The 23,994-nt window shown below is 35.1% G+C and overlaps 1 protein-coding gene and 1 pseudogene across 7 annotated transcripts in view; one reads left to right on the forward strand and one right to left on the reverse strand.

The window, feature by feature from the left end:
- Positions 1-23,994, reverse strand: part of ACAP2 (ArfGAP with coiled-coil, ankyrin repeat and PH domains 2) — a 140,067-nt gene that overhangs the window by 36,194 nt on the left and 79,879 nt on the right. For 3 of the 6 annotated variants that reach the window (XR_014302912.1, XM_082699599.1, XM_082699597.1), the window contains exons 7-11: positions 21,787-21,831; positions 18,330-18,425; positions 10,277-10,351; positions 4,646-4,758; positions 41-61 (exon numbers count right to left, since the gene is read on the reverse strand). Coding sequence is in view for 4 of the 6 variants with exons in the window: in XM_082699599.1 (XP_082555725.1) it covers positions 41-61; positions 4,646-4,758; positions 10,277-10,351; positions 18,330-18,425; positions 21,787-21,831 (350 nt within the window). In the remaining 2 variants the exon portion in view is untranslated. The remainder of the gene's footprint in view (positions 1-40; positions 62-4,645; positions 4,759-10,276; positions 10,352-18,329; positions 18,426-21,786; positions 21,832-23,994) is intronic. The other 3 variants (XR_014302913.1, XM_082699600.1, XM_082699598.1) reach the window with 1 other exon arrangement.
- LOC309848769 (cytochrome b-c1 complex subunit 8 pseudogene) lies at positions 11,889-12,478 on the forward strand (annotated as a pseudogene). Its single transcript, XR_014316653.1, has 2 exons — positions 11,889-11,953; positions 12,087-12,478. The product of XR_014316653.1 is annotated as a cytochrome b-c1 complex subunit 8 pseudogene (transcript).

The following is a 23,994-nucleotide window of genomic DNA, read 5'->3' on the forward strand; positions in this document are numbered from 1 at the left end:
GGAGTAAGGCAGAAATGAGGGGAAGGAAGCCATTTGGTACCTGATATGATCGGGCTTTTTCCTGTCATGTGAAAAAATGGGGCAGGATTAAAACATAAAGGAAAGGTGGTAAAAGAATGAAAACGCAAATGTGCAAAATAAGCAAAGGACTAGCATGATATGAAAATAAAGCAAGAATTAAAGAAACAAGCTTAAGCTCAAACCTAACAAAAGAGTCAAAAATATCTGTTGTATTTTGCTCTCAAATATATACATGTATGCATTTACACAACTCTAACACTTAGGAATCTGAAATGCTAATATTTTAGAAATATTCAAAAATGTTCTTCAATTATTATGCTATGAAAAGTTCTGGTAGGACTTGGCACACTTGGGCATACCTCTACTATTATTTTCTCCTCTGTGGTGATAGCTATAAAATAAAGTACTTCTCATTTTAGTAAGTTGCTCCTAAAAAATTAAGGGCAATAATCACTATAGATATATCTTCATAAAGCTGAAACAAATGAAACTCTTCATAAGGAAAGTAGGATCACTAATTAAGAATTTCAAAGATTATAAAATATTATTAGGCAAATAAACCTACCTCCTACCTGCTCTCCCCCTTTTCATCATGACAGCAGACAAAGGCCACACATAAGCAGAATATCTTTTAATCTATCATACACTTATTTTAAAACAAAAAGCCAATAAAAACAAAATTTGTATCTGAGCTAGCAGCATATATAATACTTTAAGAAACTGTACAATACATTTTAGGCTTTTAGTTATATTTTCTACTTCAACACAATCTGACTATAGCATGTAATAATTCAGCTTATTTATTCATTTAACCAGTTTACTACTAAATAATCTAAGCACTTAATTATTTTCCTTATTCATTCATATCTATGTATATAGGTACAAATATATATATATATATATATATACAAATATATACATACATATATATATGTATGTATATACATACATACATATATATATGTATGAATAACCCATCTGGCCTTGATTTGAGCCTGAGGTGAAGTTGCCACATTGAGAAAATGGCCTGATATGGAAAGATAATTTTGGTAGATCTCATGTGTTTTCAGAAAAACATGTATTATAGACATATAAAAATCCTGAGACACTACAAACTAGAAATCTGAAACCAAGAGACAAATTCAACAATTCACATAAAACATAAAGTGTCTCACTCCTTACATTCTTTCAATCACATCACACAAAATATGATCTCTTTTGTTAAAATTCGAATTAGAGAATGATGCTTAGATTTTATGAAGCCCAGGGACAGGTTTTTAAACTACCTGGGAATTCCTAATCAAATTCACATTTCTGGGGCGCCTGGGTGGCTCAGTGGGTTAAAGCCTCTGCCTTCGGCTCAGGTCAGGATCTCAGGGTCCTGGGATTGAGCCCCACCTTGGGCTCTCTGCTCAGCAGGGAACCTGCTTCCTCCCCTCTCTCTGCCTGCCTCTTCTCTGCCTACTTGTGATCTCGGTCTGTCAAATAAATAAATAAAATCTTTAAAAAAAAAAATCACATTTCTCTCAGGAAGTAAGTCTTTTCTAAAAGTTGGTTTAAACGGGTTATGGGGATTAAGGAGGGCACTTGTGGTGAGCCCAGCACTTTTAAGTGCTGGATCACTAAATTCTATACCTGAAACTAGTATTATGATCTATGTTAATTGGAAACGAAATAAAAACAAACAAATAAATAAATGTTGGCTTTGAAAATATTACATGCCACCATTCCATCAAACTATAGATAATGGCGAATTTGCCATCATAGGATTAGTACCTTATAGTGACAACAAAAAGTGTTCCCTAAAACTAATCTATGGACAATCTAAAGAAGATACTTAAAGAGTAGGCAGAAAAATCTTTATGCTTGCAGAGTTGGGATCCTAGATTTTTAAAGGTGAGGTACAAATACCACAAATATATCTTTTATTTGAAGTCTAATCAAATATATGAAATCAAGCTGGATAGAAAACTAATTAGAGAAGAAGGGCAGATTCTACAGTCATATATAGGTAAAGGGAAGGTATTTGCAAGTATTTCCTGAGATTAGATTTTTTATAAACTTCATATAAGAATTTTAGGTTACATTCTGAAGTTTTAAGTTGAAAAGCAGAAAAAAATTCTAAATAACATTTAACAGATTTTTCTTCTCCCTTTCACCATTACAGACCTATAACCTAGAAAATATCTAAAACTTTTGTTATAAGCTTTTGACTTTTGTTTTCTGTGAAAAGACTACTATACAATGTTTATATACTATATTCCTTAAAAGTCTGCTTTTTACTGGTATTTTCATAAAACATTCTTTTTAAAGGCATATGAAAATGAAAAAATCTGTTCATAATCTTCCTAATAATGTAAATAGTCTAGGAGAACTATTTTTTTAATAGTTCTTAAGTTTTTTTTAAATATTTGACATATTCTGCTTTATCAAAGCAAAAATTTATATGGAATTTCCATAGCAAGATAAAAAAAAAAAAAAGACAGGTTCTAGGCCTCGGTATTGTCACAGACCAGCTGTGTGACCTTCAAAGAGCAACCATCTCTCTGCACCTTCATGACTTTACTAAAAATCAGGGTGTTGAAATATGATCCATGATTCTAATGAGTAACTGTCATCCACTACAATTAGTTGGCATCTCCTTAAAAAAGCAGGCTCATTTCCAAAGGCACTGTCTTTCCACTTTACAAATGGAAGGTAAGAGAGGCGCCTGGGTGGCTCAGTTGTTAAGCATCTGCCTTCAGCTCAAGTCATGATCCCAGGGTCCTGGGATGGAGCCCCACATAGGGCTCCCTGCTCAGCGGGGAGTCTGCTTCTCTCCCTCCCTTTGCTGCTCCCCAGGCTTGTGCGTGCTCTTTCTCTCTGTCAAACAAATAAATAAAATCTTAAAAAAAAAAAAAAAAGGAAGGTAACATATCTACAACTGAGAATTTAATAGTTATCCCTACTTGCTTTTAGTTACATTTTATTATCTATGCCAATTAATAGAATTCATGAAACAAGTAATAAAAAACAAAAGGTCCATGTTTAAATCAGAATTAATTTTCTCCTATTGCCCTAAATGGCAATGCAATTTTCCACTAACACTTACTGTGCTTCATTTTGAAGTCTGAGATCATTTCTCATTGGAGTAGTCCAGGGAAGATCTTTCATTTCTTCTTAACATAATGGTATAGTTTCTATGGATTTACTGTATTTTCACTGTGTTAAACTTTAAGTAGGTTGTTTTGAAATCTGAAGGTTAAAATTCAATTCTAACATTACCTCATGAAACTGTACTGGTTGACAAATCTTTATTTATTATAAAAAGTGACACACTATTGTTTTATTTTAATTTCCTATTCTGGCCGTGGAAATTTGCCAGGAAAAAGTTAAAACTGTCTTAATTTAAACAGCTTAGAAAACAGAATTTTAATTTTTCATTTTCATTTTACAATGGTAAAAAACACTACTCTACCCAGACCACCTTAATTGATCCTTCTGTATCCCTTCATTATTTCATAAGTTCTACATAACTCAAAGAGGTTTAATATCAAATATAATCACTTTCTATTTATATTCATCCTCATGTAAAGAAAAATTATATCAAATAAAAAACACCTCATAGACTTAAGTATCTGGCAATATCAAATACTAGGGAAATGCTCAATAAATCACTGACATTTGAAAACACCAGTGAATTTTCCATATAATCTCATCACCAAGAAATCAAAATAAGTGCACTAGGAATCCACTTTAATACATTAAATATTCAAGCATACAGTTTCCATTTAAATTAACAAAAACATACTAAATTAAATTTACCAAGAAAATTCTATTTATTTTGCTAATGTCCATTTTAAAAAAAACAACAATCTTCTCTATCATTAAGTGAATTCATGTCTTGTTCAAGAAGCAAATGAAACATACACATTCAACCAATAATGTAAATCAATTCACCAGAACCCAATGTTACTCTCAATTATTACAAAATTATTCTAGCTACTTTGTTGTTGTTGTTGTTGTTTCTGCAAAAACAGAGGCATCCTTAAATAAAAGACTAATAACTACTATTTGGAAAGATGATCCTGATCCAACAAAATCTTTTTTTATACTGTAATGTCTGAAATTATTTTACTTTATTGTATTAATACACAGAAAAGCATAATAAAATACTTTTTATGTTTATATAAAAAGACATTTATATGATTAATACTTTGTAAAAATTAGATTAACAACAACAAAAAGCAACATTTTTGGTAGCCATCAAGTTTAGAATAAAGGAGCACCAACTGCTACAGACACTCCACATATAAAAATAATCTCATTTCCTAAAAGTCCTGGTTAAAGTTATTGCAAAGATCAAAAGACCACAATCACCTAGCTTAAAAGATCGTAAGCAAACACTAAATTAAAATGTACATAAACATCACACAGAGAAGGAACCCAAAGGGGGGAAAAGAAATCTTGCCTCCTGGTTTATATTTTGCTTAATTTTACCCTTTAGAATTAGTGCTATCAATGGACTGAGTTCAAGAAAATTATTATGGACTGTGAATTTAAAGAATTATGAAAGAGCTGTCAAATCACAGCAAAGGTCAGAAACAACATGGCAAGATCAAGACTAGTATTTGAAATATATTACCTGTTCCAAGTTTTGAAGGCATTGCTGGCTCGTTTGAACAGATATCCTTCCATAACAATGCCATTTGCAGCATCTACATTATATTCTAACTTAGAATCATCACTGGAGAAATCCTAAACAAAATAAAAAAGTTCATATGATTTGATTAAGTCCCCTACACAAAAAATTTATTGTAGGGAAACAGCTCAAGACAGAAAAAGCTTTGTATTAAACAGAAAAACTTTGCATTAAAACAGCTATATTAACAATATTCATAAGAAAAGAGGAGACCTAAATGTTAGATAATAGAAGAATGCTTCAACATATTAAGGTGTTTCAATTCAATGTCTTGTTATACAATAATTATTATAATGACAATATTAAAGCACAGATGATTACATAGAATATATTCTGAAAGAGAAAACAATATGTTATATGCACAGTGATTAAAGGCACAAAATATTATGTATACAAATAGACAAAAGGAGCAAATAAATACTATGCATGTTATGTTTAAAATGTTTCCATTTCACCCTAATATTATATTATGATGTGTGTGCTAACAAAAAAGGAATATAGATATATTTAAATTAGGATTACTTAAATCTACTACTATTCTCTGAGTATATTACTATTATGGTAGTTTTTTAAGTTGGTAGAACATGCAACTCTTGATCTCAAGGTAGTGAGGTAGAGCCCCATGTTGGGTGTAGAGATCATTTAAAAATAAAAAATCTGGGGCGCCTGGGTGGCTCAGTGGTTAAGCCTCTGCCTTCGGCTCAGGTCATGATCCCAGGGTCCTGGGATCGAGCCCCACATTGGGCTCTCTGCTCAGCAGGGAGCCTGCTTCCTCCTCTCTCTCTGCCTGCTTCTCTGCCTACTTGTGGTCTCTGTCTGTCAAATAAATAAATAAAATCTTTATAAAAAAAAAAAAGGATTACTTAAATCTACTACTATTCTCTGAGTATATTACTATTATGGTAGTTTTTTAAGTTGGTAGAACATGCAACTCTTGATCTCAAGGTAGTGAGGTAGAGCCCCATGTTGGGTGTAGAGATCATTTAAAAATAAAAAATCTGGGGCGCCTGGGTGGCTCAGTGGGTTAAGCCTCTGCCTTCGGCTCAGGTCATGATCCCAGGATCCTGGGATCGAGCCCCACATTGGGCTCTCTGCTCAGCAGGGAGCCTGCTTCCCCCTCCTCTTCTGCTTGCTTCTCTGCCTACTTGGGGTCTCTCTTTCTCTCTGTCAAATAAATAAATAAAATCTTTTTAAAAATAATAATACAAATGATTTTTAAAATTTAAAAAAAATATAAAATCTTGGGGCACTTGGATCAGTGGTTAAGCTTCTGCCTTCAGCTCGGGTCATGATCCCAGGGTCCTGGGATGGAGCCCACATTGGGCTCCCAGCTCAACAGGGAGTCTGCTTCTGCTTCTTCCCCTCCCTCTGGGCCTCCCCGCCAACTCATACTCTCTCTCATGCTGCCTCTCTCTCAAATAAATTTAAAAAATAAAAAATAAAATATTTATTGATGAACTTAAAAAATAATTTGTACAAACTGAAAGACTACGGCTATTTCCAATTTTAAAACTCTAAAAATCAGTCTCAGAACTTTCAAAATTACTTCTGGGCCAATAATCAAAGTTAGAATATTATCCTTTTAGAGAACAGCAAACTCTGTCTTGAGAAAAATTTTGGCAGAAGCTACATGACCATCTGCCAAGAATGCTGGGATGTGAGGGTCCTCCCCTAGAGGGGAGGCAGAGTGAGAATCCACCTAGGGGCCTTCCAAATCTAAGAGTCTACAAAGATGGAATATGGAAACAGAATAAATTCAGAAAAACAAAATTTATTAAAAACAACAACTCGGCCGACAGCTCTCAAAATTTAACCATAAAAAACATGCTAATCCAAAATAATCAAATGAAACAGAATTTATAAACGAATTGCTACACTTTATCCTGCTTTTTCTTTAAAAAACAAATCAGAAACACTTTAATTCCCTCAATTAAAATTTATTTGAAGCTGTAATTTATTTAATTATGCACACAGGATTATGTAACCAATTGATTTAACTGAGTATAAAATTCTAAAGGTTTCATTTATAACACTGGAAGTTTTTTAATTACTCTGATTCTACTTAAAACATTAAAATATAACCTCCTTGAAGTACAGTACATTTTTAAGTATTTTTCTAATTTTCAACTACATTTCCTGAAATAGATTAAGTCTTTAATTTATTGTTAGTATCAATTAATATAGTATTTAAAATGTGACAGATTATGTGATTTTATAATGAAAGTAGTAACAATGCCTAAAATATATATTATAATTTAAATATATTGATAGCTGACAAATCAGGAAGGAATACTCAAAGGCCAAAGATTAAGTGAAAGTAGGAGGCTTGAACAGGTAAGCAGATGAAGGAAGCCAGATTTCACCTTAAGGGCATTTCCCTCATCAGAATTTGAAGCTTTTTCGTGAGAGGCCCAGGGAAGAGAAGGCAAGACTAAGATAGCCAATAAAGAGAATTTAACAGAAGCTTTCCCTTCTGAAATTGTAACCAAGACAAGAACGACCATTATCACTTCAAGATTATGTTAGAAGTCCTAGGGGCACCTGGGTGGCTCAGTCAGTTAAGCAGCTGCCTTTGGCTCAGGTCATGTTCCGAGCCCCGCATCAGTCTCCCTACTCAGCAGAGAGCCTGCTTCTCCCTCTCCCTGCTGCTCTGCCTACTTGTGCTATCTCTCCGTCAAATAAATAAATAAAATCTTTTTAAAAAAAGAAGAAGAAGAAGAAGAAGAAGTCTTAGCCAACAAAATAAATAAGAAGTAAGGAAAGAATTGGAATCAGAAAGGAAGAAACTATTATTTGCAGATGTTATGAGTTTGTACAAAAAACATCCAAAAAGGGGCGCCTGGGTGGCTCAGCGGGTTAGAGCCTCTGCCTTCAGCTCAGGTCCTGATCTCAGGGTCCTGGGTCCTGAGCTCAGGCTGCACATCAGGCTCTCTGATCAGCAGGGAGCCTGCTTCCTCTTCTCTCTGCCTCTCTGCCTACTTGTGATCTCTATCTGTCAAATAAATAAATAAAATCTTAAAAAAAAAAAAAAACTACATGAAAATTAAAAACATATATATCCCCCAAAAGGGCTTATATCCAGATGATATGAAGAATCTTATCAACAGTTAGGCAACCTGATGGAAAAATGGAAGAAAAACTAACAGACATTTGACAAACAGGATATCCAAATGACCAAAAGGCAAAAGGTACTTGAGCTCATTAGTAACTAAAGCATAAATTAAAACCACAAAGAGATATCAGTATCTACCCACCAAAGTTAGCAAAAATTAAAAACTCTCACAATTCCATCAGGTGGCCAGGAACACTGAGAACTCACACACAGTGCTTTCTATCAGGAATGGTAATAGCATTCTGAAATGTAATTTAGCATTATCTACTAATACTGAACATATATATACCTTCTGAACCAGCAGTTTTACTCTTAGATATAAATCTACCAAAAATATATACACATATCCAAAAGGCATGTACATGAGTGTGCATAGCATCATCGTTTCTTTAGTTGATCAATTTCAATTCATGAAAAATGTAAATAATTACATTAGGTACATTAGACATACTTTCCCTTAATTTTTATGTGACCAAAACATTTTTTCTTTTTTTTTTTTCCTTTTTTTTTTTTTTTACCTGTAATGCAGCCTTGTGTCAGCATTTAAGGGCAAAAAATAAAGCATTACTTTCTATACAGCAGTAACTGACTATTATTTAAAATCAAGTAAGTTAATCTTAGATTTAATAATCTACTACTTTTGGATCTTCAGTAAAACACTGAGCTGTATATACAACAGGGAAAGACATTAAAAGATACTTAATACTCATTAATTCATTTTAAGCAAACAGTCACAAGTTTCTAAAAATACCACGATCTCTCATTTTAATTAGAAATGATTGGTCCCAATTTTTAACAATCTTTCCATGGTAATGTCATTAACATGAGTTACCCAACCAAAAATGAGTCTAACTTTAACTTTAAACAAAACAAAACAGGGAGTTAGTCTTACCTAACTATAACTGGAATTATAACTAAATTAAAGATGATCCAGTAGAAAATATTTCCCTTAATAAATAATGTTTCTCTTTGAATATTAATAGCCCACCACCAATAAAATTTTCCTTACTTGTATTACTGACTTCACTTGAATTTTTTTCTTTTATGCCAGGCTAGTTCACCAGTATTTTAAATTCTTTAAAATAACCATAACGAAAGTTGATCTGACCGGTCAATACCACAGGAACAGATTTCTTAATGCAATGCTAGAAGGCATCTTTTTTTTTTTAGGGGAACACATGAATAAGGTGCCCCACTATTACCCATTATGCAGTCAAGTTTCCCACATTTGGGGAAATTCTAAGAGTCAGCACATTTGGAGTCAATGGATAAGCCTCACCCTGGGAAAACCACTTTTGTGATCATGATATCTCTTCCCCTGCCAGGTAAGTACAGAAGGCATCTTGTCACATACTTTTATTAGATTCAACCTCCAATTATCTCCTTTTATTTTCAGATTACCACACAAAAATATCACTAAATATGTAAGACAAAATATTATTAGGTTGAGTCCCACGTTAGTTGTATTCAAAGCTCTTCACACACAAAAATAAAAATGTGTCAGATTAAATTTTCATTTTAAAAATACATTTTTCAAATTGTTTAGCTAAGCTCAGGCAAATTAACAAGAAATGCACGTAAAATGCCATTATCACATGAGAGAAGGCAAGGGCTGCCTTAGAGTAACTATAGCTGTTAAGTCCACTATACTACACAACCACATTGATGCAAAGATGTTCTCCACCACTCCCTCTGCTTGCCCGCCCCCAACCCAAACCCTACCCCTCTTACTCAAAGGCTTTACAAGGTTTGGTGATATCCTAACTGAAACTTTAAATAGCAGTTTAGAGTCTAAGGGCCATTTTTAAATTAACTAAGATCCTATGAGATTGGGGTACCTGTGTGGCTCAGTTGGTTAAGCATCTGCCTTTGGCTCAGGTCATAATCTTATAGTCCTGGGATGGAGCCCTGCTCAGTAGGGAGTCTGCTTCTCCCTCTCTCTCTGTTCCTTCCCTCTGCTCATGCTCTTTCTCTCCCCCTCTCTCTCAAATAAATAATAAATAATCTTTTTGTAAAAAATCTTTTGAGATTAATGTTTTTGCAAAGTGGTTCAAAAACATGGCTTTCGGGCGCCTGGGTGGCTCAGTGGGTTAAAGCCTCTGCCTTCAGCTCAGGTCCTGATCTCAGGGTCCTGGGATTGAGCCCTGCATTGGGCTCTCTGCTCAGCATGGAGCCTGCCTCCGGCCCCCCTCTCTCTGCCTGCCTCTCTGCCTACTTGTGATCTCTGTCAAATAAATAAATAAATCTTAACCAAAAAAAAAAAAAAAATGTCTTTCAAATACTGTCTGATCATCTAAAAAATATTTTACTTTTCACAAAAAAAGGAGGAATTTATCTACAAAGTTCAATTACTACAGCAACTTAAAGGATTTGTTCCAACACAATAGTATCTTGCTAAAACCAGTAATTGAACAATTCTATAAAATGGGAATTACTCTCCTTTAACTTTTCCTGTCAAGTACCTTTTGTTGAATGGTAGAATGTTTTTGCTCCATCTCTCTTTTCTCCTTTGCTGCATCCACAACCAGTCGATCCAGCTATAAAGGCAATAAGGGAGAAAATTAGCCAACTTAAAAATTAAAGAAGAAAAGGTATGATCATTTTTTAAAACATACTCTTAGTAAGTCAGCCAATGTAAGTTTACTTAAAAAGGCATTTTGACTACAACTTTAAAATGGAAGTTCTTTTTCCTCTGCTATGAAATCCTTTTTAAGAAGGTCTATAACTCCTCCAGGAAAAACATTTCTAAGAACAGTTGTAGTGCCAAGCAAACATGACAGGAGGCCTTGTCAAGGGCACAACAGTGATAAAATGAACTCCTAGAATAAGGAAGAGAACTCTAGCATAAGTTGCCTGCTGACTCCTGCAATTTCAGTAGTCAGAATCAAAGGCAGAAAGAAGATACCCTGGTGACTTTCTCCCCAAATAGCAAAAAGTAGCAGCTACACTAGTGTGGGGCCAGCTCTCCTAAATTCAACAGAACAGACACTTCCAATCAATCACTCAAAATGCTTCATGTTTTCAAGTTGGCTTCTTAATGTTATAATCAAATCTAAAAGGCAAAAAACAAAAACAACAACTCTCCAGATTAAGAGAGAGCTAAATAATAAAATTTTTTAGGAGTGCCTGGGTGGCTCAGTGGATTAAAGCCTCTGCCTTCAGCTCAGGTCATGATCCCAGGGTCCTGGGATCCAGCCCCGCATCGGGCTCTCTGCTCAGTGGGGAGCCTGCTTCCTCCTCTCTCTCTGCCTGCCTCTCTGACTACTTGTGATCTCTGTCTGTCAAATAAACAAAATCTTTTAAAATTAAAATAAAATAAAAATTTTTTAAAAGTAATAATAGTAATCATTCATAAGGCCAGGGTATAAAATTGCCATTGTTTAAGCTTCTGTTTTAAAAGCTCAAAAAAGGGACGCCGGCGTGGCTCAGTTGGTTGGACAACTGCTTTCGGCTCAGGTCATGATCCCGGAGTCCCAGGATCGAGTCCCACATCGGGCTCCCAGCTCCATGGGGAGTCTGCTTCTCCCTCTGACCTTCTCCTCACTCATGCTCTCTCTCACTGTCTCTCTCTCAAATAAATAAATAAAATCTTTTTTAAAAATAAATAAATAAATAGATAAATAAATAAAAATAAAAATAAAAGCTCAAAAAATTTATGAAATCATAACTCTCATTTCTTTCTTATTCCTTTCCAACAGAAAAGATGATTTCCCAATACTATGACAAATGTCCTGGCTCCTTGAACTACTCTTTGCTGGAATAAAAAACAATTGGTTATAAATTATATGAATCTACTCTTCTAGACTATGATGCATGTCATTTTATCTGATTAATGTGGGATAAATGAAAAAAATTTTTTTTAATTTTTTTTTAAGATTTTATTTATTTGACAGAAAGAGAGAAATCACAAGTAGGCAGAGAGGCAGGCAGAGAGAGAGGAGGAAGCAGGCTCCCAGCGGAGCAGAAAGCCCGACATGGGGCTCAATCCCAGGACCCTGGGATCATGACCTGAGCTTTAACCCACTGAGCCACCCAGGCGCCCCATAAATGAAAAAATGTTTTAAATGTAAATATCGGCTGGTTCCCGCGACTGTGGAGGGCGAGGTGACCCCCGCGCGGGAGTGAAGTCCGGGAGCGCGGTAGTGGGAGTCCGTGGGAGGGTGGGGGCGCCGCCTGGGCGGGGAAGGGTGAGGAGCTCTGGGGAGGGCGTCTTGGGTCCAGGACGGCGCATCCCGGGACTGAGGCAAGCGCCCGTCCACCCTCGTCTTGCAGACGCCGCCGCGACCATGGGCCGCACGTTTGGGAATCTGACCCGCATGCGGCATGTGATCACCTATAGCTTGTGGCCCTTCGAGCAGCGCGCGCCTTCCCGCACTACTTAAGCAAGGGCATCCCCAACGTGCTCCACCGCACGTGGGCGTGCGCTCTTCGCGTCGTGCCCCCGTTTGTAGCGTTTAATCTTGTCTACACTTGGGGGACCCAGGAGTTTGAGAAATCCAAGAGGAAGAATCCAGCTGCCTATGAAAATGACTAGTGAGCCATTCATCTGAATAGTGATTACCGGTGTATGAGGGACCCTTCTCTGGGAGAGGAGTCTACACTGTAGTGTCTTGAAGACATAATAAACTTATTATGGACTGCAAAAAAAAAAAAAAAAAAGTAAATATCAACAGGAATAAGGAGAAAGATAAAGTATTAAATGAATAAATGTTTTCATTGCTATTCTTTACAAAACAAAATTTTAAAAAGCCTTTGTAAAAATACCATTTGGTCCTTTATGTACTCTCTACTACAAATGATGGTGTTTTTTTTCCCTACCAGAGAATAATTTGGGCCTCAGAATTTTTTTTTTCCTTAATAAAAAAAAAATTTTAGGAGCACCTGTGTGGCTCAGTTGGTTAAGGCTCAGGTCATGATTCCTTCAGCTCAGGTCATGATCCCAGGGTCCTGGGATCAAATCCCACATCAGGCTCCCTGCTCAGCAGGGAATCTGCTTCTCCCTCTCCTCTCCCCCTGCTTGTGCTCTCTCTCTCTGCCCCAAGTAAATAAATTTAAAAAAAAAAAAATTTTTTTAAGGTTTTATTTAAATCCTAGATAGTTAGCACATAGTAAAATATTAGTTGCAGGTATACAATTGGCCACAGAATCTTAGTTATCACTGAATATTAATAAAGAACCAAAAGAAAACACCCTGAAACAAATGTAGCACTATTATAAATATTTGATTTAGATGGCAACTACACTACTACCCTTGAAGATCCAATGCATATGTGCCTTAGTGACATGTAACATTGATTTAATGGGTAATGCTCATACATGCTGCACTAGGAAAATGCCCTCAGGATTTTCTTATACTGAATGAGTGCAGTAACCATTATACCATGAGTTTATATCCTTTAATTGAATGGCATATAAGTATTATTTATCCATTCAGATTGAAGTAAGGTACAAGGCAGACCCCAAGATTCAACTAATATTTATAAACTTGTGTGCATGTACCTTCTACACTAGTACTGCAATGCAAGTGCTGGTTTTCTGCCTGCTGGACTGGTAGTAAATTCCTCTCCTACATCCCACCTCACTACTATTACAGCAGAAAAGAGCGAAAATTCACTTCTCTCTGTTGGGGCAGAAGTATAAAGAAAAAAATGTCTCAAGATGGTGGAGGGTGGGGAAGGTACAAACTGAGGAGATGTGAAGACAGTCTTGTCTCCTACATACTGGGACTATATCAGGAAGAATTTGGAGCATAGCACAATATGGGCCATGCTTCTATTAGTGCAGGTACCTATAACCAGCCAGGTGCCCTAGTCCCCTGTGTTTGGAATCCTCTCTACTCCTACCATATCAGACATCATCACTTCTCTCTCCACTTTTTAATTTCTCCCATTTCCATCTGCTTGTATATTTGTGCAAATCATACTACCTTAAATAAAACCTTCCTCCAACTCATACTCCTCTCCAGCCCTCTTTTTCCTTCGTAACACAACTTCTGGAAAAATCTTCCCTGTTCTTCACTGGTCTATTTCGTATTTATCTACCCATTATAGTTTAGCTTCTGCCACTCATACCCTCCACTCTCACAAAGGTAAATAATCTTCTTGCTGCTAAACCCAATATGTATTTCTCAGTCCTTGGTTTACTGCACCTTCTTTCCAATATTTGTATTGATAATTATCCTCTCCTTTTTGAAACACTCTCCTTGGCCCATGGTAACATCATCTCCCAGTTTTCCACCTCCTCTCTCATCTGTGTTTTAATGAAGATCCTCTTACCTAACCACCTCTTAAAACTATGTCATTCTTAGGGCCCTGTTTGAAGCCAGATTCTCTTTTTAATCTATACTAGTGGCCTTTGCTATTAACTTACAAAATGAAAGTCTTTAAGCATACCATTCCAGCACTCACATTTTTCAAAAATAGCTTTGGAAACACTAAAATGATTTTGGGATACCTATTAACTCTCCATGAGTCAATTCACCCATTCTTGTGGTTACAATTAATAATTATATGCTATTGACTCCTTTAACCTCATTTTGGCGGAGGGGAGGGGGCTCCAGATACACCCATTTAGATGTCCTATCATCAAAATTTAACATATTTAAACTTCAAATCATCATGTCCCTCTACCTTCAAATTGGCTATTCCTTAAATATCCTTCAAGTCTATTTGTTTCTATCTCTATTGCCATGTTCCTAGTTCCAGATCCAGTTATCTCATAACTGAATTACTGAAAGGATATCTGAACTGTCCACCTCCAACCAGGCTATATTTTCCAACAGGCACCAGAGCTTAGATGCCTTTCAAGGACCTGAAAAATTATGTGAGAACTGAGAGGGGAAAACTGTAAAACCAAAATTAATAAATGTATAAAGTATGAAGTTATTTAAACTACTCAACTACAATCTAATTCATTTGTTTATAAATTACATTTAATGTAGGATGAGGGTGCAACATAATGCTTGACAGAATGTGTGGAGTGCCTAGAGCCTAGGAAGGTCTTGCCTTCCTCCCAAGTCTGGGTTATAGGTCCTAGCTGTATGTTCCTGTAACTCTTTGAAACTCTGCTATATGGTAAAGACAGCCAGCTACCCCCTAATAACCTATTCTCTCCTTCTTTCTTAACAAGACAGTATTCAAATTCTTGTAGGTCACATGCTTATCTGGCATTAAGTTTTTAATTCCCAGCTTTTCCTGCAGCCAGTGCGACACTGGGATGTACACAGAAGTGGACTCTATAAATTCCAGGAGACATCCATAAAGAGAATGCACCTTTCTCCTTTCCTCTTTCCTGTCAGCAAGAATGTGGGTATGGTGACTAAAGCTTGATCAGCCACTTTGAACCATGAGGTAGAATAAAAAATGTAAGCCTGCATCCCTGCAAACCAAGTGACCATAATACCATGCCTTTGACTTTATGTAGAGAAATAAAATAAAAAATAAAATAAAACAAGAATTTCATCTTGTTGACGCTACTAATATTTCAAGGTTTCCTTGTATCACACACCAAAAAGCAAGTTCTCATTTAATAAACCCACACAGAACACTGATCACACAGAGTAATAGTCTGATGACTTGTTGGTCTCCTCTAATAGATTAGGTTCTACAGAGTCAGGGAACAGTATCTCTGTAACTCATGGCATATACCCTGCACACCATCCCAACAAGCACACACATGTACACACATGTGTATGCACCAAATTTACTTTTGGCCAATGAATGCACTTCTCTTACAGTCTTACCTTTTTCCTCATTTCCTTAAACTCTATTTTTCAACCTTAATCCCCTGTCCTCAAAAGGTAATATGAACCTATATGGGGGGGGGGGGGGGATCACCTAAAAATTGGTATCATTAAATCCAAAAAGCTCACCAATCAACAAAAAAGAATATTCCAGAACAAATCTAATATAAAGTTCTTCTCAGTTATCAAAAATAATTTGAATATAATGAACTTTCTATATAATACTGTGATATATGTATAATTCACATATGTGCATATATATAAAAAATAAAAAAGATACCAAGAGTTCCATACGCTTAAGATTCTAAAGATTTATTATTCAAAATAGCAAAATATACATTTTTTAGAAAATAAAAGAAGAGTATAACTCAAATGAAAAATCAGTAGGACTTTCATTTATCCAAATGTAAGAAAAGAAAAACTAAATCCAGCTATGTGTACTATAAAACAGACCCATTGTTTTTAAGTTTTCCTTTCAACACCCTCATATACTGTCTATAACATATTTTTAAACTTCAATCTTCTTTTTGGTTACACATTTAACCTACACATAAATATTCCACAGCATCAAACTTCTTCATTAAATAACTGAAATGTCAAATTCCACAATATTCTAAATTTCTTTCTTTTTCCCAACACACTAAACTTCTTTAAAGGTACAGACATCAGGGTGCCTGGGTGGCTCAGTGGGTTAAGCCGCTGCCTTCGGCTCAGGTCATGATCTTAGGGTCCTGGGATTGAGTCCCACATCGGGCTCTCTGCTCAGCAGGGAGCCTGCTTCCCTCTATCTCTCTCTCTCTCTCTCTCTCTGCCTGCCTCTCTGTCTACTTGTGATCTCTCTCTGTCAAATAAATAAATAAAATCTTTAAAAAATAAATAAATAAATAAGTAATTTAAATAAAAGTACAGACATCAGAACAAAAGCAACAAAACCAAAAATAAACAAGTGGGACCACATCAAACCAAAAAACTTCTGCAATGGAAACAATCGACAAAATGAAAAGGCAACCCACCAAACGGCAGAAAATATTTGCAAATCATGTATCAGATACCATATAAAGAACTCGTACAACTTTATGGGGCGCCTGGGTGGCTCAGTGGGTTAAAGCCTCTGCCTTTGGCTCAGGTCATGATCTTGGGGTCCTGGGATCAAGCCCCGTGTAGGGCTTTCTGCTTAGCGGGGAGCCTGCTCCTCCCCGCCCACCCTGCCTCTGCCTGCCTTTCTGCCTACTTGTGATCTCTGTCTGTCAAATAAATAAATAAAATCTTTAAAAAAAAAAAAAAAAACTCATACACTTCAAAGCAAACAACAAAACACCCAAACATTTTTGTTTTAAAAATGGGCAGAGGATCTGAAAAGACATTTCTCCAAATGTGAAAAACGGGTAGCCAAAAGGTACATGAAAAGGTGCTCAACATCACTAATCCTCAGGAAAATGCAAATTAAAACCACAACAAGGTATTACCTGTCAGAATGCCCGTCATCAAAAAGATGAGAAATCACAAGTGTTGGTGAGGATGTGGAGAAAAGTGCACCAGTGGTGGGAATGTAAATTGGTGCAGCCATAATGGAAAACAATATGGAGATTCCTCAAAAAACTAAAAACAGAAGTACCATATGTTCCAAAATGCCCCTTCTACATATGTTCAACGTAAACAAAGACACTGATTTGAAAAGATATCGACATCCCCATGTTAACTGCATTATTAATAGCTAAGATACAAGAACAACCTAAGCGCCAAAAAATGAACAGGTAAGAAAATATGGTGTATATACACATAAGGAACTATTATTCAGCCATTTAAAAAGCAAAGTAAATCTTGCCATTTGCAACAACATAGATGGACTCTGAAGGCATTATGCTAAGTGAAATAAGCCAAGCAGAGAAGGACAAATACCACATGATTTCACTCACATGTGAAATCTGGGAAAAAAAAAAAATCAAATTCATAGATATAGAGAACAGACTAGAATTTGCCAGAGGTGGGGGATGAGTGAGACAAAATGGGTAAAGGGGGTCATCACAATGTACAAATTTCCAGTTATAAAATAAATAACTCCTGGGAATGTAATGTACAGCATGGTGACTATAGTTAACACTACTGTATCATATATTTGAAAGTTACTCATCAGTATATATATATATTTTTTAATAGATTTTATTTATTTATTTATTTATTTATCTGATAGACAGATTACAAGTAGGCAGAGAGGCAGGCAGAGAGATGAAGGGGAAGCAGGCTCCCTGCCGAGCAGAGAGCCTGATGTGGGGCTCGATCCCAGGACCCTGGGATCATGACCTGAGCCGAAGGCACAGGCCTTAACCCGCTGAGCCATCCAGGTGCCCCTCAACAGTGTATCTTAAAAGTTCTGAAGAAAAGAAAAAGAATGTTTAACTATATGGAGTAATAAATATTTACTAGACTTCTGAGTTGGTCATTTGACTATAAATATGTGTGTGTGTACTAAGACATAGAAATCTCGGGGTGCCTGGGTGTCTCAGTCGGTTAAGCAGCTGCCTTTGGCGTAGGTCATGATCCCAGGGCCCGCATCAGTCTCCTTGTTCAACAGGGAGCCTGCTCTCCCTCTGCGTCTGCCTGCCACTCTGCCTGCTTATGCTCTGACAAATAAATAAATAAAATCTTTAAAAATATATACACATATATCTCAAATTATTTTATACACCTGAATTAATGCAATATTATATCTCAATGAAAAAAAGATACAGATATCAATGTATAAAACAGAATCAAGCAATACAGTACAATATTACCTGTGCACCAAGATCCTTCATGTAGGGCCCAAGTTCACTAAATAGATCATACCCTTGATGGAAGAAGGCCAAATGGGCATACATAAAAGATAACATCTGATAAGAGAAAAAAAAAGTTTAGCATTTTAAAATCAATTCTTAGATAAATATTCCAAAATTTTTAAAAATCTTAATCTTATCTAATGTTTAAAATTTATTCCATTAGAACCCAAAATATCAAACCTATTTAAAATTAAGTCATTTTTCTTAAGAATATTTCAGAAATATTTGTGAAGCAAGAATAAGTAATATTTAAAAGAAATGTCCAAGTGGTTTAACATTTTAAAAAAATTCTTTTTCGTTGTTTAGACTATATCCAGACAATCAAACTTCATATGGTAATAACTGAAAGAAAAAGTCGTGTTTTCAATACTTTCACCATCTTCCCACGTACATTATAAAGTTATCTATATGCCTTTCAACCAAACTCCCTGGCAAAATTTTAATGCACACACAAAAAAAAATTAAAAGGGGAAATATAAATAAAAAATATTAAAATATATATATATATAAAAATAAATAAATCACACCTTACAACTGACTAGGATCACTACGTACAGCCCAAAGTAGGGGAATGATTATTTTCCTTCTCAAGTCACTGAAATAAAATGAGTCAACAGACTTTGCCAATATGGAGGGTTCTGCATATTCATTCCCAGTATCCAAAAATGTTGCTAACAGGTTAAGATTTTTTTCCAAGTTTTCCTATATTTTACCTGTTCATGAGAGAAAAATCAACCCTTATTTTTATTTGTTTTTACATGGTTAGGAATTTAATTCAATATTAGTAAAAAGAATCCTCCAAACACCCATGTTTATTTTTAGCAAGATGAGGCATCTGCTTAATACTCTGAAGTTTAAAATTTAATATTCAAGAATGCTTCAAAAGAAAATTTTTTGAACAGAAAACCAATTAAATAAAACACAAACACAAAAGGACAAAGCTCAATAAAAGATTATTCTGGAATTAGATTAACAGTAGTTGTGATATTTCATGAATATAAAAAACACATATAAAAAAGAGGGTGAAAGTTTAATAGCTACAACTACATAAAAATGTAAAACATGCTGCACATCAAAACACATAATAAACATACTAAAAGATGAATGATAAACTAGGAAAACACACATGACAAAGGGTTAATGGTCTTAAAATATAAAAAGATGTTACAAATCAGTATGAAAAAGAGGACTAACAAAAATACAGGAAACAAAGAGGCCAAAATATACAGGAAAAAAATCCAAACTCACACATATTTAATACAAACTTATTGTCTTAAAGATATGCAAAATTGAACAATGACATGACATGACATTTTTATCTATCAAATTATAGGTAGAGTGGGAGAAATTAGAACCCAGTGTTCGTAGTATGGTTCACTTTCACATACTACTAGCAGAAATGTTGTATAACTCTTAAAATTTACCATTATTTTTTAAAAGTTTTTTAATAAATGCTTAAACACTCTATGTAATCTCTTGTCTAAATCTATCCTAAGGAAATAATCATATTATTTATTAGAATGATCACTATAGTGCTATTCTTTAATGTCAAAAACATGGAAATTACTTAGAAATCCATTAATGGATAAACCTAATTTATGGCATATTTAATTGACCTGCAAACTATATCCAGCCCTATCACTTATTTTTGGATGGCCTATGAGTTAAGAGCGGTTTTTACATTTTTTTAAATGGTTGAAAGACAATGAAAAAAATGAAACTCATGACATGTGAAGACTGTATGAAATTCAAATTTCCATGTCCATAAGAAAAATTCTTATTAACACGTAGTAATGCTATTCATTTACATATTGTCTATGGCTGCTTTCTCATTACAACATCGCAGTTAAGTAATTACGACAAAGACCACATGGTCCACAAAACCTAACACATTCACTACCTGGCCCTTCACGAAAAAAGGTTGCCTACACCTAGGATATTCACATGGTAGAATTCTGTATGGCCAGGAAACCCATTGTTAAATAAAAAATATTTAGGGCTCCTGGGTGGTTGAATTGGTTAAGTTACTACCTTTGGCTCAAGTCATGATCCTGGAGTCCCAGGATAGAGTCCCACATCAGGTTCCCAGCTCCACCAGGAGTCTGCTTCTCCCTCTGACCTTCTCCCCTCTCATGCTTTCTCTCACTCTCTCTCTCAAATAAATAAATTTTAAAAATCTTTTAAAAATATATTAATTAAAAATGTTTAAAAGTAAAAAATATTTAAAGACATGTGATGATTTTGTAGTTACTATCAAAAGAACAAAGTTATAAAACATATGTAGCAATGATTCCGATTTCTTTTTTAAAAAATTATGTGTTGGGGCGCCTGGGTGGCTCAGTGGTTAAAGCTTCTGCCTTCAGCTCAGGTCGTGATGCCAGGGTCCTGGGTTGGAGCCCTGCATCGGGCTCTCTGCTCAGCAGGGAGCCTGCCTCCTCCTCTCTCTCTCTCTCTGCCTGCCTCTCTGCCTACTTGTGATCTGTCTGTCAAATAAATAAATAAAAATCTTTTTAAAAAAATGTGTAATTTTAAAACACACATATACACAGTCACATACACACATGCTCACAGAAAGAGAGGGGAAAAGGTGGATATATGCCAAGATATTAAGAGTAGTTCTCCCTTGGTAGTAAGATTTCTAAGTATTTTAACTTTTTTCTTCATACATTTTACTTTTCAATTTTCTCCAATTAACATACATTAATCTCAATCTAGAAAGGGAAGTAAGTGGCAGTAAAGAGCAAGTACAAGGTACTTACCTGATAAGAAATAATATAAATATAGAATTTAGGAAAAAGCTAGGTGAGTACAAGAATCAAAAGCAATTTATGTACACCCTTTCAGGATAAAAAACAAAACACTTCAGTGAACAGAGAGGAAAAATTATTTCTAAGGTTCTCGAAATATGAAAGAATGCAATGCCATACTACTACCATCCCCTGTCTACTTCCTCATTAGCTTTAAGATTTTTTTTTTTTAAAGGGGATCCAAAAAAAAAAAAAAAAAAAAAAACAATGGGCATAGAGGCTCAGGGAAAAACATTATCCTCAAATTTCATCACCTTTTATTTTCAAACAGCACTCTAAAGAACAAACCAACAGGCTAATAAAATCATCAATAATCCTAAGGAAAACTTCTCTAAATGATACGATTTATACATGCCCTCAATCTCAAGTATTTAAATGCATGTTAATAGAAGAGAAAGACATAAGTAACTATAACATGAAGGAGACAAAAAAGTGGTTAAGCAACATAGGAGAAGTATGAAAAGATCTGTAAGATTAATTCTGAACCTGGAATAAATATATTTACATGTATATACAAACATACATATACACACATATGATGCTGCTTTAAATGCTTACATATGTACACTTAGATCATATTAGAATCATCATTTCAATAAATATCTTACTGATTTTAGGATTTCTGATCTCCTTTTTGATTGAAGGACATTAATCTGAGGAAAAATACACTTGGTTAATCACCCAAACATTTATTTTAAAAACTAATCTACAATGCAATATTGTAAAATTTGCTTATTCTGATAGTTTGATACTTTTCCAGAACAGTAAATTAAATCAAAGTTCAAGTTTTTCACCCTTAGACACGTTTTGTAAAAACAGTTAAGACAAACATGCCAATGAAATTCTCATCTATTTTCAACTCAAAGAAAAACTGGCCATGCATAAGTCATAAATACTGTAGTGATAAAACTATCACTTTGATAGACATTTGAATTTCTCAGAATTTCATCTTTTCCCCATCCTCCTTATCTAATTGTTCATCTAGACCCTTCAACACAGATCCTTAATGCAAACTCTCATCACTTTTACCACTACTACCAACCACCTTATCTTTTCTAGACTGTTGCAATAGCCTATGAACTAGCCTCTATACTCATGACTCTCTACAACCCATTTGCCACACAGTAAACAGTGATCTTTTCAAAATATAAATAAGATTGTTCTATGTCCAACTTAAAACCTTCCAACTTCCTTGTGTAGCCTGCATGGCCCTTTGTGATGTTCACCTCTCTAACCCACCCAGTTTTCTTCCACTTTACCTTTCTGTGCTCCAACCCCAATCCCAAACTACTCCCACCTCAACACTTTCAAACTAGTTGTTCTGTCTTCATGTCATAATTGTCTGCCCAGACAGGCAGAAGGATACCTGTTACCAATCAGGTTCCAGCTGAAGTACTAGCTCCTCTGAAAGGTCTATGTAGGCCCTATGTACTCTCTAGTACAACAACTCTATTTATTTCCTTCATAGCATTCATAACCACCTCATATTTTCTTATTTACTTATGTCTTTTCCCCAGTTAAAGTGTGAGCTCCATAAGATCAAGGTCTTCCTTATTCCCAGCTGCATTCTCCAACTGGTACAGAGTGAGGACTCAATAAATATTTGTTAACTAAATTAACAGACTTTAAATAATATTTTAATTAGACTAAACTTACTGAAAGATCAGTAAATTATGAAAGTTGCCTTTGTGGTATCTGTCCCAACTCTAGAAATTCTTAACAAATATTTTGTCTACTATATATCAGCTTAATGAAATTAAATGTTTATACAAAAAAAGAATCATTCACTTTTTGCTAATATCGTCAAAAGATTACAGAATATCTTTCCTTTTGATATGTTCTTCCCACTAAATATTCTGCCTGTTGTTTTATAATTTTAAAGCACTGATCAGAAAACTAAAAACACACCAAGAAAAATCCAAATAACTATGCTCAAATAAGCACTAATTTCCTTTGTATGTCTGTTTCAAGGCCTCTTCAGTTTTGAGAACTAAAATATTAACTTTCAAATGCTCTAAGTAAAGCAGAGGCTATAGATAACCTATTATTTAGACTTTGGAAAATGCCAAAAGTGTTTCTGTTTTATCTATTTTTTTATGTCTGGCAATGAAAAATAGCATTTACTTGAATAAAAAAGTAAAGTCAAATATGTACAGAAGCTAAAACATGACAAACTTTATAAATTTGGATATTTATTACTTACTATGCCCTAAAATAGCCATTTTAGCCATATAATGAAATGACACAAGAGTTCTCATCAGAAAAATTAAATAAGGTAATACTTATGGGGGACATGGGGGCCTAACTTAAAACTACTAGATGAACACTAAAGGAAATGGATAATTTATTTTCCAACCACTAGAGAGAATATAACCTAGACGTAGAAAAGAGATACAAATAATTATAATAAATGTGATTAAGTGTTCTAACAGCAATGTGTATGATACTATTATGACAGCACAGCAAAGGCAGGGGCAAGAATGATTCACTTTGCCTGGAAAAACTTGTACAACTGACCACAGAACAGAGAACAAAGTGGTAACAGGGCAGGTAAAATTGAGAAGACCAATTTTGTGAGAACATCTTAAAATTCAAAACAAGAAACAATTAAAACTGGTGTTAGGGCTGCATCAAAGGTAAGAAGAGCAGACTTAAGAGGTACAGAGAACTTTTTCTCTCTCTCTCTTTTTTTTTTTTTTAAAGAGTGAGAGAGTATGCACAGCAGGGGATAGGGAAGTGGATCACAGAGAGAAAGGGAGAGAGAGAATCCCAAGCAAGCACCACACCCAGCATGGGGCCTGACAGGGCTTGATCTC

Source organism: Mustela nivalis (assembly GCF_964662115.1).
Source record: "Mustela nivalis genome assembly, chromosome: 1".
Classification (NCBI taxonomy): domain Eukaryota; kingdom Metazoa; phylum Chordata; class Mammalia; order Carnivora; family Mustelidae; genus Mustela; species Mustela nivalis.